The 18,361-nt window shown below is 32.1% G+C and overlaps 1 protein-coding gene across 1 annotated transcript in view; it reads left to right on the plus strand.

The window, feature by feature from the left end:
* The window catches only part of LOC130443532 (cytoplasmic dynein 2 heavy chain 1), a 71,113-nt gene that overhangs the window by 25,758 nt on the left and 26,994 nt on the right, over positions 1-18,361 (plus strand). The window contains exons 32-43 of the mRNA XM_056778283.1: positions 1,469-1,576; positions 1,641-1,797; positions 3,264-3,578; positions 4,163-4,341; positions 4,549-4,790; positions 4,882-4,987; positions 5,501-5,638; positions 12,436-12,572; positions 13,883-14,015; positions 14,782-14,913; positions 16,711-16,964; positions 18,002-18,221. Coding sequence (XP_056634261.1) covers positions 1,469-1,576; positions 1,641-1,797; positions 3,264-3,578; positions 4,163-4,341; positions 4,549-4,790; positions 4,882-4,987; positions 5,501-5,638; positions 12,436-12,572; positions 13,883-14,015; positions 14,782-14,913; positions 16,711-16,964; positions 18,002-18,221 — 2,121 coding nt within the window. The remainder of the gene's footprint in view (positions 1-1,468; positions 1,577-1,640; positions 1,798-3,263; positions 3,579-4,162; positions 4,342-4,548; positions 4,791-4,881; positions 4,988-5,500; positions 5,639-12,435; positions 12,573-13,882; positions 14,016-14,781; positions 14,914-16,710; positions 16,965-18,001; positions 18,222-18,361) is intronic.

An 18,361-nucleotide genomic window follows, 5' to 3' on the forward strand; every position in this document is an offset into this window, starting at 1 on the left:
TTTTGCAAATACTTCCACCTTCAGATGTGATTCACAAAGGGAGTCTATTGAAGTGATGCATTTATTATGATATCCCCTCATTGGAATGTTTTAAAACCAATACTGAATCTTTTTTTATGTGAACATTTTTGTAAGCAATATTTTTTGGAAAAATACTTTTTCGCACTTTAAATTTCATTTTTGTTCATGTTTACCTCAACAGAATATTTTTTTTGCATTCGACAATAAGCCTGATAATAAGTAATTCATAGCTATCTCAACCAAAAAGAATATGACTTGAGTTCGATTAGTGTTATGCATTAACGTGAAATAATTAATTTAAATTTAATTAACTTGCTAATATTTTATGATTGATGTCAAATTGGTTGACAACTTTGAATGGCGCTAATTCAGTCAGAGCAAATAATGTAACTATGTATAAACGATGTGGAACAGCCAACTGGAATAAATTCGTTAAATAAAAGAGAGCATCTCAAAAAAGTATACAGGTTGTGTCAGGTGTCAGTATATTATTTAGTATTTGAGAAAATTCTTGGAATAATGCATGTACAATGTCCATGACCTATCTTCAACTGTTTCGAAAATATTGGGTTCATAGCTCATTTTACGAAAAATTTCTAAATTTGCCTCCTATATCTCAAAGAACACTTAGCAAAACAGAGAAGCAATTTCGCCAGCTTCGTCATGTAAGACAGATAGCAAAAGTAGCTGCCAATACAAGAAGTTATGATACGAAACTGGATTTTATTCTTCTCTTTCCAGAAAACACACATAATTCTGTTTAAAAAGCTGTTCAACTGCTAGCCACACATCAATTTTTCCGGTATTAAATAAAATGCATGCAGGAACTCATGTGAGATGAAGAAGAACTCATTTTTTGAACAAATGATGGCAACGTTAGATAACAGTATGATCCAATTAGAAGACGTTTTATTTTCTCATATGTATCCTTATTGAATGAAAGAATAACATACGCAATGATCTGAATATGTCGAAACTAAATCCCTCTACTTAGATGAATTGAAAAGACGAATCACACTTGCGGCTAGATAATTAGATCAGTCACGCCAGAGATATTGAGTGACGTTAGATGATTAGAATGTTGCCAAGTTTGTGGGGAGCACTTTGATCATGAGCTACAATGACAGCAATATTTTTTGTCTATTTTTGCATTAGTAAAAAAATAATCATTATCGCTTTTTAGGGTTTTATTGTAATATAACAAATTTGTGAAATAAAATTATTTTCTCCTTTCAACGAAACAGTTAGTAAGCTTAAAGTTTCCTAAATGTTATTAACTATCTCTTCAATATTTTGTCCCCTTAGGAGACGGCAGTCCCTTACTCTTACCAATATTGTTCTCTCCAGTTAACTCGGATAAAAGAGATCTAGAGCCTTATATATATGGATATAATTAATTGATAATAGTTTTATATCTAAAGATTTTTCGATACATATTTGATTGCAGACCAACAAATGCATGGAATTATATGAACAGTTGCAACAGAGGATGGGTGTAGCTATTGTAGGTCCTCCTAAATCTGGAAAGACGACCATTCGAAAATTAGTTCTGAAGGTATACAATTCAAATGAGTATATTAAGTGAAATATTCTGAGCTAGATACAATTCAACATTGTAGGCCTTAACAAAAATGGGAAAAACAATCAAGTATTATTCTGTGAACCCGAAAAGCTTAACAAGGGCTCAACTTCTAGGTAAAATGGATACTGACACAGGACAATGGAATGATGGTGTTATCACCAGTTTTAGTTTACAAGTGGTTTCTGAAAATGCAAGTAAGAATACGTTTTTCGTTTTGTAACTTCATGAAAATTTCCTTTTCCGCCTAATTCAAACCTTTGCTAAGTGGAAAGTGATTGAATAAGTTACAAGAATAGTTAATAATCACATAATTGCATAGATATAACAAATATTTACGAAGTCAGTTTTTGGAGGGCTACTCAGCAAGTGAGGAAGGTTTTGAAGAAGAAAAAGAGCGAAAGACAAAACAAAACATTTATTATTTACACATTAACACCACAAAGTTCAATTTAAATTCTAATTTTCTTCATACGCATTGGCAAACAAATTGAGGAACTTGGCAGTGGACAAGCTTGGAAGTTCTTTATTTTTCGAATCAAATTAGAATTAGTAGGAGTAAGATCTGGATATTAGGGAGGATGAAAGAAAATATTCTCTTTCAAATGTATTAAGGAGTTTTTAAATGCGGTATGTCATGTGTAGTTAAATAACCAAAAATTTTTAGGCTTTCTTCAATGTATGCACTTAGTTGGTGCAATTTATTGTACCATTTTCAAGTAAATCAATCAGAAGCACACCTATCTCAAAATTTTTTTAGTGTCAAGTTCTAAGAACTATATTTTAGTTTTTTGGAGAGCTTCCATATTCCTGTTTCACGGAGTGTAAGTTAGTAATCTTATTAACGTGGTTCACCCACCTCTCATCACCAGTTACGATTCGTTTTCGTTATATATATTTTGACAGTCTAAAAATGTCGAAACACACAATTATGGTGGTCCTTTAGCAGTTTTGGCACTCATATTGCACAAAATTTGAGGTAGCCCTGTTTTTCTTTGACAACTTCAAACAATAAAGTTCATGAACACGGACATCAACACATAAGCTGCAAATGTAGATACCATGATGTACGTAATTACCTAACAGCATCAGGCGAAAGCTCCTCCATGGTTTGAAGAGCCCTGGTGAATGATGAATCTTAATATGTATGTTACGTTAGGAAATTTTGTTGGTTATTTCTCCGAAAGAATTGCGAAGCTACATATGTAGTTGGTACCAGTCAAGTATGAATAATTGAAACAGTGAGAATATGGTCTACTATCTAGATAAAATTCTAGATCTATTTATAATCCAATTTAATAAATCAAATCTAACCCTACATAAAATTTAAAAGTAATCTGTTTTTGTTTTTGTGCTCGTCAATTACACTGTTAATTCAGTGATAATTGATACTAGTATCCCATCATTCTACTATTGGTAATATTATCTGAACTAGTTCAGAGTTTTTATTGATATCTAGACGTTTTTTTATAAGCGTCGCAGTTGTTCTTCTTCATATTTTTATCTTAAATAGTGGGCTGTGATAATTGGTTATCTGTTCGTGAAATGAGGAACCAATTTTCGTCTTATTTCATACACTTCATTAATCAGATAAATTTCAAAAATATAATACAATGGAGGGCAATACTTCCCATGTTATATATAGAAATATTTTGTATTCTAGATAACTGGTCATGGATAATATGTGACGGAGATGTAGATCCGGAATGGGTAGAATCTTTGAATTCCGTGTTAGATGATAACAGACTTTTATCACTACCCTCAGGATGGAGAATCCAATTTGGACCTAACGTTAATTTTATTTTTGAAACTCACGATTTGAGTAATGCTTCTCCAGCAACGATATCTAGAATGGGAATTGTATTGCTTAGTGAACAAGATCTTGATTTACAAAATATAGTTACTAGTTTTGTACGAAATTTGAACGAAGAACAGAAGCCATTGTTGGAGCCTTTCGTAACCGATTACTTCATCAAAGGTTTGTGAAGTCTGATTAAATTTCAAGTTCAATTCAAGTAGGGTTCATATATTATCTTCAGAGGAGACTGTCTAGAAATATGATAGCTACACTTTTGCATATACCAAGAATGACCTTTGGGCCCACCAGTGATTTGACTCAGAGACCGGGTACTAAATCGAGCACTAACTTCCAGTCTTCACTTATCAATTCATTAAGACTTTTCTGGTAATCTAACACAACTCGAATGCATCCCAGTTCATTTACAATGGGTTTTATTGCAAATATGCTGTGTGAACAATAAATTACTGTGTTCCCATGATATCGAATAGGTATACGCCTGTTCACATTCCATCAGAGAGAATACTTCAGCGTCAGAGACGCTAGCATATTTTCCGAACCAGAAAAACTTATTTTGGTATCTCCTACTCTAAAGCGTGCTCAGGCTACTCAGAACCATTTATACTGGAGCCGTCTGTATACCAAAAGATTTCATTATTCACTACTATCCCTTATTGTTAACAGTCAGAGATGCCATTTGGTCACTGTCTACTAGTAGTAGTATCTGTCAATTAATATGCAATTGATAGAGTGATATCTTGCAGCTGTCAACTGGATTCTTAAAAATGCTGAAGTATCCTTACCTTGCTCGAAAGCAGCTATAGCCGAAACAGGTCTTAGTCACTTGAAAGATGTGACTAGTAAGGCTCATTTCACAGTTGCTTTAATTAATGGTTTAGGTGATCAACTTCAAGATGATTTCAAAGAAGTTTTTATTCAACAGGTTAGTAAAATTGCTCTTTCGACTTCGATTTATGTAGTTTGTAAAAAGATAACTATTTGTTGATATTATTATGTTCATCTGTGAATTCTGCTAACAATGTATAAATTTATTAATTTATACTTTTGTTGAACTATTTTGTGACCACAGTGTAATTATTTGTTTCGTTGACGATGAATACTTTTTTTCACTCTTGAGTTTGCAATGTAGATATTCGACTGGATTGGGGAAACACCTCCTCCTGTAATTTTGAGATGTCGTTATAACAGCGAACGGGATTTGATAGAATCCTACTACACTAATCCTAATATAATAACAGCAACTAATGAGGATAATGTAAGTTTGGTGGTAACTGGACAAATCGAACAATACCTAGACTCTTTACGGCTTTGGTTAATAGAAAATCGTGAAAAAGACTTTCTTCTAGTAGGTCCTCATGGATCTGCAAAAACGTGAGTAAATCTGAGCTTCGCTGTAGATATTTTATGTTAATAATTCGATTTGTTGATAGTAGTATTAATCTGTGGAAGTTTATATTTTCAGTTTAATATTGGAGGCTCTTTGTCATGAACGTTCTAATGCTGAAATTGTAACAATTCATTGCAGTGGAAGTTTAATGCCCAATTTTGTTGTGACGAAGATCTATCAGGTAAGAAATTATCGATCTAAAATACGTATAAATAAAATATTTCGGCATATTGTTAATATATTCTCCCTTATCATATGATTCAGGTCTAGATAATCTTAACTTTTGAATAACCTTATCGTCTATCCATTACATATTTTGTCGAACTACAAATGTTGTACATAGTATGGAAGAACTTAAGCATTAAACATTGTTCAGATTTTCCAATACTAAATGCTAAACCAGCTCCATTTGAGATTGGGAATTTAAGACCGTATCAGGAAAATTCTGTTGAAAAAAAAATATTTGTATTAGTGATATAAAATTTACCAATGTATGCAGTCGACCGAATTAGTCCACAGTACATAATAAGCATTGCGTTGGAATGACAATTGAATCAATGTTATCAGCATTATGTGGAAGCAAGATATATGTCTGTTCGAGATAAATGTAGAGAGCAAATATATAAATTTTGATCCCTACAATCGCTCATATCATATTGTGAAACTAATTGAACACGTCAAACGTTTGTTTCAGTATTGCCTCCAAGTGAACACACATAAAGGTAAACAACTTCGACCAAAAAAGGGTCATTTGATACTCCATTTCAAGAACTTGCATCTTCTAAAATCTGATAAATGGGGTACAAATATTCTTATAGAGTTTCTGAACCAGGTAAGTCGATTAAAATCCATATTGTCCAACTTTTATTATTATCTGCATACATTTCACGAATATTACGATGCAAAAGGTGAGATTTTATTGCAAAAAAACATTAGCAACGAGTATTTTATAATCTAAAGTAAAAGAAAGATGGAAAACAGACGACAATAATTTTTTACAATGCTTTTATTATAAAAACAGCTCCAGAAACTATTATGGATATTCTTTTTTCACATATCTGCCATTTTATTTCTGAGTGGAGCTAATAAAGGTTTTGCATCTTCATGTCTTATTCGCTTCTCTAACTCGTTAATTTTGGCCTGTCTTTGAATGATCTTGGATTTTAATTTTGCCATTTCCTCCATATTTTCTTTTTTTTGTTGATCCATTTGTATATTAGCTTCTTCTATTGTACTTTCGGAGTGTCGCTAAAATAATTGAAAGACAGAGGTCGGTATAAGTCAGGTAACGCTCTCGAAAAATCGGCAAAGTCCGGCAACGCTCATAGGTCGAAAAATATTAAAGCAAAGCATGTTTGTGCTCCAGTACGCGATTTCAGAATAAATAACTGATACAAGTTCACGCTTCCAGCATTCCATTATGTGGTTGGATGAAACAACCTTCATGCTGAACGGTCCAGTTAGTCACGTCTTCATTGAAAAAGAATTGAATCTGCCCGGGGGGTGGGAAGTTGTATGTGTGCGTGAGTGTGTATGTAGTGGATCCGTACTTTTTTGAGGGTCACGTAACAGGTCAAAGTTATCAAGAAATACTCGAAGATTTACGTGGGCAAATGGACAACTATTCAACATTCTCGAACATCCCGTCATTTCATGCGAGATGGAGCTTCGCCGAAACGTTATATGTACGGTAGTACCTCAATGTTCATTTTAGAGAGTAGATAGATACACGAGGATTCGGTGAGTGGCCCGCATGGTCATGTGACCTATGACACTGCGATTTCTTCCTGTGGGACCTTCTCGAGAACTTCGTTTTTGCAAGAGGAGTACTTACCCTTCCCGACCTCCAAGCTGCAATTGAACAAGACTTTAAAACTCTTCGCAGACACATTGTCTTGCCGTAAATGCATTGATCAAGATGAGCATCAATTTGAACCCTTCTTCGAACTCCTTCCGCAATCTATTTTGATAAATTCATTCTGATACTTTTCCCTTAATGCTATATTGTTGCCTGAGTAATGCCGACCTCTGTATATTTTCAATAAATATGCTTAAAGAAATTATTACCGCTTATTATGGTATTGGATAATACTATATTAATGAGAATAAGTTGTGGTTTGGACATTAAACGACTTAATATACGAGGATGTATTGATATCTAGTTAGCCCAGACCAGTTCCATTCATAAACAAAATATTGCGTTACCACAGCAACGAACAATAACTTATTAGAAGTGTCAGTTTAAAATGGTTAAGAGGTAAGCAGATTTATGAAGATATGCTTAATACCCTTGGTGATCAATGTCCTTCGTATGCGACTGTGAAAAATTGGACTGCAAGCTTTAAAAGAGGTGAATTTTCCATTGAAGATGATGACCGATCGGGAAGGCCAGTTTCTGTGTCAGTACCCGAAAATATCGATGCAGTTCATGACATGATTTTATCAGACCATCGAATTGGGCTAAAACGGATATCTGAAGCAATGACTATTTCATACGAACGTGTTCATCATATAATTCACGTCAATTTGGACATGAGAAAAATTGCTGCAAAATGTATCACCAAATGTTTGAATGTTGGCCAAAAGCGGGGAAGGGTAGAAGCATCGTGTTCGATCTGTGGCAGCTTTGGAAACGATGTAGACTTATCAAACCCAATTGTTACTATGGATGATTTTTTGATACATTTCTACAATCCAGAAAAAAAGCAACAATCAATGGAATGGCCACACTCTGGTTCTACAAGATCTAAGAAGTTTCGTGTCCAAAAATGTGCTGGAAAAGTTCTTGCTTCATTTTTTTGGGATTGCCATGGAGTAATAAGGGTAGAACAATAACTGGAGATTACTATTCGATATTACTGACCACTCTACAGGGAAAAATTAAAGAGAATAGACGCGGAAAGCTACCCAAAGGTATTTTGTTTCTGCAGGACAACGCCGATGCACACAAATCTCTTGTTGCCATGCACAAAATACGTCATTTAGGGTTTGAATTACTAGAACACCCCCCTTATTCACCAGATTTGACTCCGTCCGACTATCATATCTTTTCTCAACTGAAAAAAAATTAAAAGGTCGTAAATTTTCTTCCAACGAGGAGGTAACAAAAGCTGTGGAGGTATGGTTTGCCGAGCAAGAAGAAACATTTTTTTGAAAGGTCTAGAGACGTTGCAAGTTCGCTGTAATAAATGTATCCAATTAAGAGGCGAATATGTTTAGTAATAAAACATTTTGACATTGACATTTTGTTTGGTTCTATAATAGGCTAAGAATTTTTCAATATATCCTCGAACTTCCTAAACTTCTAAAGCTATTCGCGAGTCGGAATAGTTTCATTTATTTTAGCCGGCAAATTTACTAAGTTTGATAATTTCAAATTTGTTTCTGTGAAGTCAATAATGAAATTTATGTATAATGAATCTAACGAGAAGGAAAACAACTGATGATAACAGAAAACTACAAATGCAGTAGCTAGCACATAATTTTGGGTTAATAGATTATTATTCAAAAAAATTGATAATATGAAGTCCATAATTTCCCTTCTCATTTGAAAATCAGTTTCAAAATAAATATTTCATTCTATATTGTATGGATGTCTCAATTTAATATAGATACAGAATTTTGCTTGATGTCAAATGTCATTTCACATACTGGGAAAATTTCATATAAGAAATGAAAAGATAGATGATTATCTTGGATTTCTGGCGTGTGTGAATAAAAAGTATAAGGAGATTGTTAAGTGAAACACATAATAATACCTAAAATTTCCGCAAAATCCAAAGATTTCAATAGTTTGGAACCTTTTTAGATCTCATTTTCAACTACACACTTAATGATAACAATTCAAAAAATTATTTATTGTTACCTTAAGATTATCATATTTATTTTCTAAGATTGTTATGATCTCCTTATATTCGTTAAGTTCTTCCAAAAGAAGATCTTGATTTTCTTTCATTTCAAGAATTATATCTTTGGCTCTTTGAAACTTTTCCAGAAGTTCACTATAAGATATCTCCAAATTTTCCAAATAGTTGTCCATGATTTCACCTTTTTTTATTAACTCCTCTCGTTCATTCCAGACACTCTTGAAAAAATCATCATATTCAAACATCACTCTCTGAAAACTATTATCATCTTGGGCGCTTGCTTTGAGTCTTGTTTCCAGTCTTTGGTTTGCCAATTTCAGCTCAGCTACCTAAAAGTAGAATCACAAAGTCAACAAATATGTTGTGAGGAAAGCAATATAGACCATAACCTCTTCCTCCAGCTCTTTTATTCTGGCTTTATTGTTTCTGATGAGAACTTCTTTTTCTTGTACAACTTCTTTGTATTCACCACTATTTTCTTGTTTTTTAGCCAATAATGTCTTCGAGACTGGTTCTTGCATACGAAAAATCTGAAACCAAATATGTAATTGTGCTAGCATAAAAAAATTTTAATCAAAAGCAGACCAATATAAATGTTCTGCCAGTTGTCAGTTGCTAATATTCGTATACAGTTGTTAAAATCGTCACCATGGTTTACCTAAATCTCTAATTGTGGGGTTTGATATCTCAAATACTATTATTAACATTCTGATATCGAGCGGAGGGTTTGATGCAAAGTGAAAAATGATGTGGAAAGTAGAAAAAATTTCTTATCACAAACCGGAAATTTCAAAACAAAAAGATAACGCTAGAATAATAAATAAACAGGCGTAAATACCAAGTACAAAGAGTGAAATTACTATATATATTTTGCAAATTACCAAGTCACCAAGTCTCTTAGCCATGTTCTAGTATGTATTGTAATGTTTTTCTTAATTTCTAATTCATTTAAACTATTTTTCAGCAGTTTCAGTACTTTTACTTACTTGATCTAATTAAACACAGAAAGTAAATAAACAAATAGCCTTTCTAGAAACTGGTTAGAAAAACAATATGAACAAATCGTCGCTAAGATAAAAACAAGTGTATCGCCAGTATAACTGAAACATAACAGAACTAAACCGGCTTTGAGGTCCAAGTCTTGGACGATTTTGTAACAAAACCATCCTTAATTATCAACAAATATTGATAGTGATTATTTGAATACTGAAAAGGATATCTCAGCATGGAATATTTTCAGTTAATATTTCCATTTTAACGTTCCATATTTCATCAAAAAATGTCGTGTAACGTCATATTCGGGCAGTCACTCTCAAATACTTTATTTCGTTTGTCTCACAGAATTGTGAATTATTGTGACTAGATGACCAACTAATCTTATGATGGAGAAAGAATATGTATAGAAGTAAATGAATTATGAAATTTTTAATAAAATATTCTTACATTGCATTGCTTAGGAACCCGCCACAATATATCACTAACACTTTTTAATGACGCACATACGTCTGATTTGGGCATTTTGATAAGATGTAGCTCTAATCAATACGCTGTCAAAATAGGAAATTGAAATTAATATCCGTACAACTTTTTTATTTATCAGTGTTACCACTACAACATATATTTCACTCGAAACTAGAACGTCTATATACTGGAATATTTAATTTTCAGGAAATCGATGACAGCAGAATATGTAAGATATTTGGAGCATGATTTGATAAATTATGTATAATCTATGGGATCAATGTAATTCTTGAATGATGACAAAAAGGAATATCGTAGCTTGTTTGAAAGTAAATTTTTGCAGTATTAAGTACACTAAAATACAATTGATTATATTGTATGTATAGTGTGGAATAGTTAACTATAACGGTTAATATTTGATTGTCAGGGTATTGACCTTAAAAAATCCCACTTTAAGAGAAAACTGAGAAACTAAGCAGCCCAGCAAGGTCGTATGCTTGAAACTGATTGTGCTTAAATGCGAAAAATTAATTCGCCCTCGGGAAACCACCGTTGTTACATTAACCTTTCAGTTATTTCGCACTATAGTTTGAAATTGTAGGCGTTTTTCAGGCACTAACTATATGAAATTTGATAGTTTTGCTCGAAAAAAATTCAAAAATCACAAATGAAATTGAAAAATCGCAATATAAATAGTACTAAAAATTCTGGAATTATTTAGAAGAATTAGTGTGAATAAAAAGTATAAGGAGATTCCGTCTCAGGGTTTGAGATTCAAATTCATATGAACTTCCTGTGAATGATCCATCAGATCATTTGTATTTTTGAACGCATTACCACAATATTATTGCAGATAACGACTACTCTAAATGGTTTCCTATAAATAACTAATTGGATCGAGTACATCTCTAAGAGCTTCTCTCGAATGTCGATTCTACCGTGTAGGGCACACAAAAATCTGACACATGTAATCAACTGTATGAAAATTTATTAGTACTCAGAACTAAGATTACCTATGATATAAGAAATTATCGCGCTATATAACTAGTGGGAGCATTGGGCAGTATTGGTTTGGCGCGGATGAATTAGCTACATATGTAAATTAATTAATGCTTTAAAGTCTATTTGGATTTTAAAATCAGGGTCTGAGTGATCATCATACTTGTGAGTGATCATCATACAGTGAGTGATTATAGTACTAATAGGATCGAGAAAACTTATTAGGGGTTTCACACAATTATTGCCACTACAACCAAAATAGAAAAAAGTGAGCGAAACAACCACCTGTACCGGGTTAAGTCGAATTTGCAAAAAATATATCTCTGAACTAGCAGGTGCCGCACCTCTTCAAGCCGTTTGTATATTGATGACAAAAACTTATAAAACTCATAAAATAGAAAGGCGTGAAATTGGTCTTGATCCATATGATCAAGAATTTCAAGTATAACTGCTATCAATAGAGTTTAGTTAGGGTGATAATTCAAGATCATCCTATTCGATATTAGGTGTTAGCCAATCTTTTACAAATTATCACATGAATTCATGATATTGCATATGTTCATATCCCTACAATGAAAACAAATACTAATTGTTCAAACCAAAAATCATGATTTGATTGTTTATAAGGTGTCCTTCTAGCTAACTCATGTATTTATTTTCCGAAAAATGTGTTTATAATAATAATTTTCTAATAGACTCCATTTTTATTTTTGTTTTTAGAAACTAAAAAATGTAGCTTTTGTCTTACACTATCTATAAATTAAACTATTCTAATTATTCCTCGAACAGACATTATGCATAAACAAATATTGATTGAGCTTTTTTATACAATAGTGCTCAAATTTGATTCTTCCCTAACAATACTGTTATTTCAACATACCATACAGCTTAAGGGTTGAACTGATTTGAATTGAAAGGAGTAGCGATATTTTAGGGGTCTTCTCCCAAAATTCATTGCGTTGTAGCTTTGAAAAAGTTGATTATGAAGGGATTAATTATTGGTAGAATTTTCTAAGGTAAACTATATGTTACAAACGGATATGCTCTGTGATGTAAAAATCCTTGTAATGTCATGTACAATAACTGGAGAAGAGTCCTTGTAAATATATCATGTAAAGAGACGAGGGTCAAAGTTTTTCAATTTGCACGAGAAATGACTGACTTGAAACAGACAAATAATATTTAATCCGTGATAAAATATGTATTAGATCAAACTCACCCGTAAAATATCCATTTGTGAAAAAATATTTTACATCCGTTGAAATTTTGACACAATTTTGACATAAGTTTATTTACCTTTCAGTTAATCGACTACAAAGGGTTCTTCGACTCAAATGTAGAATTTATCGGAATTGAGAATATAACGATTGTTGGATCTTTGGAAGCTACTTGTAATTTATCGCAGAGATTTACTTCTAATTTACGAATTTTTACTATCAGGTAAACGTGAAAAATTTCGTTCCCATTTCATAATAGGAATCTATTTATAAAGTTTATTATTCAAAAAAGCACTAACATTTGAAACGATTACCAATTCTGTTCTGCAACTGTTGCCACAAGAAGAGTAGGATCTGAAAAAGGTTTATTTTGATACAGCTGGAATATCGTCAAAATTTTCTACACTGAAGTTAACACAACATATGATTCAGGAAGGGTGATTCACAAGAACCAATTAAAGCAAATAACGTCATAAAAGTTTCAAATATGAATGGAATAAAGGAAAATATATTGAACACTTAATGTGAGAAAAAAATTGATTAGTTCTAAAGGGTAATATGTTAGATTGTGTTCAATGTTGTTATAATTTAATTTGAAAGGCCTATTAAGAAAATAGAAGTCCTGGATAGGAGTTAAAGAAAGTAGCAGAAAAAATAATCATACTGCATTGTCAAAAAGTGACAGAAATTGATCAGTGGCACAAAACCATCAACTTTTGCCAATAAAACTCTCAATATTATCTCTACTTGATCTAAGGTTAGGAGGTTATAACAGTTTCGAATCAATTAGAATAGGGTTTCTGCATAGCTCACATGTCAAACTCATACATACATGCCTCATTAGAGCTCATTCCGATACGTTTGATCATATAGACAAGGTCGTAGCCAGAAATAAAATTTCAGGGGAGAACTTGCTTCGGTGGAACAGGAGAAAACAAAATTGTGTTAGTAAAAGAAATGATATATATTCTAAGAAATATTACAAAGATACCTTATAACACCTTATTGTGAAATCAAATTTAATCTTCTAGCTTTCAGAACAGAAACCGATATCAATTCGCGGGAAGTTTATTTCTTCTTTTACAGTATAGAACAAATTTTGTACATTCTTGGAACATTCAACAAATTTTGAATCAATATATTGGTAAACATTTCAGTAGTCATCAAGTTGAATCGACATGTTGAAGGGCTGCTACCGAATCTCATAGGGGAGATTGAAGTATTTTGCATATTATTGTCAGTGTGAAAAAAACCAACATTCCTAAGCAACATAACAGTCTATTAATGTAATGTTACTGAAGGAATTTGTATACTTCTCTAATGTCCGAAAGGGGGATCAATTCATTTATTCTACCCTGGATACAGGAGATATATTCTAGCTTGTCAACAATGTCATGTCGAGCATTTTTCCAATTTAACATTTCACAGGATATTATTGTACTACATTAAGTTTCGAGTTAATCGGTGTTTCGTGTTTTAAAGAGTTCTCATAATTTCTGTCTATCTTAATTACAGAATATATTTTTCTTTAAGCTTGCCAGAACCAGAAGACTTTTCGATTATAATAGTTTCATATCTGACAGCAGTTTTAAAAAACTTCTCCAATTCATTTCCAAAAGCTAAAATTGTGAAATTATCAACTACTTTGATTTCTGTTTACGATAAAGTAAGTATTTATTTTTTTTAAAAGCACCCACTTAGGCTATTTTCATCTATTTTATCAAACATGCATCATATTAATGTGAAATTTATTTCATTGTAATTTTTTGTGCTCATCAATTTATCGCCTAAAAAATCTATAAGTAGTCTATAATCTATCTATTATACAAGGTGTACCAGCAGATTTTGACTAATAGAAAACTATTTGAACCACGATATTAGGCTGTAATAAACCGTGGGTAGTGCTACAAACTTTGAGCATACAGCGGTTTTTATATAATGTTGCTTTCGTTTCACAGGGTAACATTTTTTGAAGAGTTAATGAGACATCCTTTATACTATTTTATCAATATTGACTTATTCTACTAATTAAGCTATATATGATGAGAAACAGAAATTACCACTCTCATTACCACTCAGAAAAAGATATCGCCGAATGTGTATAAAATAGACGCTAATATTGGAGAAATATTATACAAGGTACATTGATACCACGTGACACAAAATGTAACGTCTGCCAAAAAACTTGTTACACTACCAATAGTTTCTAAATGCCGAATTTCAATATTGTATTTCAAATAGAAAACAACAGAAATATAAATAGTTTCTATCAAAAGAATTCTCTCCTTTTTCATATACTTCCAATTATTATGACTTTTTCTACCGATTCAAGATTCGATTTGTGTCATCGCATCTTTTAAAGTTGCCTTCTTTCTTGCTTTTTTATTTTATATTTATTTTGATTTAGATTCAATGTTAAAATAATATTTCAGATTAGAAATTCCTTCAACACGTTTAAAAATAAACACTACATTTTCACCCCTCATGATGTTACAAAATGGTGTCAAGGAATTGTGCGGTATAAAAATACTAGCAATATTAACGTCGAGGAATTTATTCTACAGGTAATTACTACTTTACAGACACATAAATTTATATTTGGAAATTTCATTCATTAATAATGAAATTGTACAGTTTCTTATTAATTTTTTTATATCAGAATTGATGTGTCTCTACAATTAAGATCATAGACACATGGTACAGTTAAGATGCAATTATTAAGTTCAACTACGACACCTTAACATTAACAAACTGTTTGGATATGGATATCAAGAATTCATATTCCATTATATAGATTATTGTCTTTTACATAATGGATTAGGCGTTGGAGCGAATTTCCTAATTGGTGGTTACGGCGTTTATTGAAATATTGAGAACAACTGATTATATGTGGTTAATTGTCAGTGGTATTTTGCATTGTTACCATTTGGGCGGATCAAAAGCGGTCATTAAATACCCGAGATTCAGTTAAGTATGCCCGTAGTCTGCGTACAACAACTGAGTCTGTACGACTTTTGAGAAGTAGATTGATGGACCGTTAAATTTCATGTAACTTTGTATTGCAACTTTTCCATCGTCCATCGTCGTATGTTAGTTATGAAATTATTGTAAATTTTTATTGAGTCACTGTGAAGATTAGTCGTCGAAGCTTCTTTTACAGCTTGATCTGCAAGCTGCTCTGCTCCCAGTGAGAGACGGTATCCACAGCTTTCAAGATGGTTAATAAAGTCTGGGTATATTTGTCTAATGGAGTTTATTGATGGGAGAGAGTCTGTGCATATAACTGATTGTTTGTCGTCAAGGGATAGAAAATTCAAAGCATGGAGGATTGCATATAATTCTCCTGTGTAAACTCTAGCGAAAGATGGTACACGATGTCGTTTGATTATTTGATGTGATTTGGCTACGCCACAACCTACGCCGACCTCAGATTTAGATGCATCACTATACAGAATTTTATTATAATGAATGGAATTGAAAATATTTAGATATTGTTGTTTCAGTATATCGCTGTGTGTTTCATTCTTAGGGAATATATTTATTAATTAAAACACAGTTTTGTCAATAATAACAAAACAACTAGAAGAAGATTCGGTAATAAATTTAGTGAATGAAAAAACTTCAAACTTCAAAAGTTTACGAAATTTATTCCAAAAGTATCGATACCAACTTCATATTTGAGCGTAAAAACTCATGATCGCCACTAGGAAATCTTCAAGAACTCGTTACACTTAGTTGGCATGATATGGGTTTGTTTGTTTCTTTCATCGAATTTGTATCAAATTTTTCTTCAATTTGAAAAAAATTAACCTTATTGTCACTAGTTAAGAATCATGGGTTTAACAAAGAAACAGTTTTCATAGAGGAATAGCCAGGACGAAAAATACGTTGTTTGTTGTATTATGGATATATTGTGCAGTAGAAATATGTTCCGACCACTCAAAATTATCACGTTTAAGTCTAGATATAAATTGCGATACGTAGATAGAAGAAAATATCCACGGTTTTGAATAAGCGCAGATTGACGCTTCAAAAATACAATACATTTATTTAGCTCATTGCCTCATTTGCATCTATCTCATATTAAAAATGCCGTTCAAAGGACAATGAAACTAATGTAATGAATGTAATGCCGGAAACATACTTCCAAGACTGCTCCAAGAAGCTGAAGCACTGTTAAGTATGTGTTATAAAATCAAATAGTTACTATTTTGAAGGATATTAGTTGTCCAAAAATAATACCAATGAGGTGATATGAAAGTATATTTCTGGATATAAATCGTTATTTTTTACCAGTTCTAATAATAGTCATACTGATAGATGTTTCCAATCTTGAATATGTATATTTATCTATTTTTTAGATTTTTAAATATGAAGCTAGAGATATATTCTACAACAAACTTGTTAATGTAGATGACAGGAAAATATTTAGTCAAATTTTGAAGGAGACATTTGCGTCTCACTGGGGTTCTATATCTATGGCAACAGAAGTGATTACTGACTTTTATGTACCGTTGGAAAAACATTCGAATACTTGTAAGTATTCGGACTTGATGAAATTGAATAAAGGTGATTGGAGTCAAATGTTAGAATCAGGAATAATACATTATGGTACGTGAAAATATTTTATAATTTCCCTATTTCTTTTTTCTCTGAATGGAGTTGAAATAATAATTGTAGATAGCTCACTGAAGCAGCCAATTGAATTTTGGAACAATTTTTTTGATTTGTTTATTTAGCCTCAAACAATCTCGTACAACTTCAGAGCTAAATTACTTTGAACTTATGATGATAATTTATGAGAGTATTTTAGTTTTTTGTTGATCAATTGAAGCTAATACCATTCCATCGTCAATGAAGTATCATCCGAAAACTTCATGTTGATACTTTATTTACATTTAATTGTAGTCATTTTTGGAATTGTGATATTATATTAAATATCAATTCAGTCACAATACTATCCAGCTATATAAGATAAATCACAAATCAAAAATCTTCCAGGTGACGTTGACATGGGGTGTGGTATGAATGTAGCAAATGGAAATAAACTAAAGTATGTTGAGATGATAATTTTAACTGAAGCAGTTTATTATTGAAAATTCTTGTTTTGTACGAAATTGTGTAGTAAATATAATTTAACAAATTTCGACTGACAATTTTTCATATACACAGATTATTCTGCTCACCTCTACTTTCAATAGGATTATGCCGATATATGAGAGAAATAATTATCGATTATGCCAATTATAAATAAACCTATAATAAATTTCATATTGATTATCAAGAATTGATGTAAATAATTAGTGAAATATTGGTAGCCGTTTTTATGAAAACATACCAAATATTTACTCGCAGTGTTTTCAAAAAATTTTCTCTGAAATGGCATCCAAACGCATTTTTATATTATCACCGAGTTCATAACCACGAAAGATTCAATTGTTTGTAAGGTTGAAGCTATTCTTAAACAATTTATTGCGACTTTTTCAGAAATTGTCGCAATATACTTTGTAGGACCCACCGCTAAACTTAAGTAAAGTTAATTGAGTTGAGAAATTACGTGACACCCTTCACAAATTAATCACTATTCTAACGAATCTGTGTACGTGTAAAATTCTGTATATCTAAAATATTCACATTTTCGTTTACAGAAAGGGAAGGACAGATTATGGATTTGGTTATTAATGATGAATTACTGCATTTGACGTCTAGTATATTGAAAACCCTGAGTTACCCAAATGGTAATATTCTTTTGATAGGAAAATCCGGAGTTGGACGAAAAAGTGCTGTTAAAATATCCGCTGCTTTGCAGACAGCTAAATTGATAGTTCCAGCGTCAGAACACCAACCGTTTTTGAACAACGACCTAAAACTTGTAAGCAATATTACGATATAAATCTTTGCCAGCTAGATTATGAGCGTTTTCTCATTGGAAATGTGGCAAAATTGAAAACCAAAGTGTACTAACTTTAATATATTCAGAGATTTTGAATACCTATCTATTCATTATCTGGG

This window comes from Diorhabda sublineata, chromosome 1 (assembly GCF_026230105.1).
Source record: "Diorhabda sublineata isolate icDioSubl1.1 chromosome 1, icDioSubl1.1, whole genome shotgun sequence".
Classification (NCBI taxonomy): Eukaryota; Metazoa; Arthropoda; class Insecta; order Coleoptera; family Chrysomelidae; genus Diorhabda; species Diorhabda sublineata.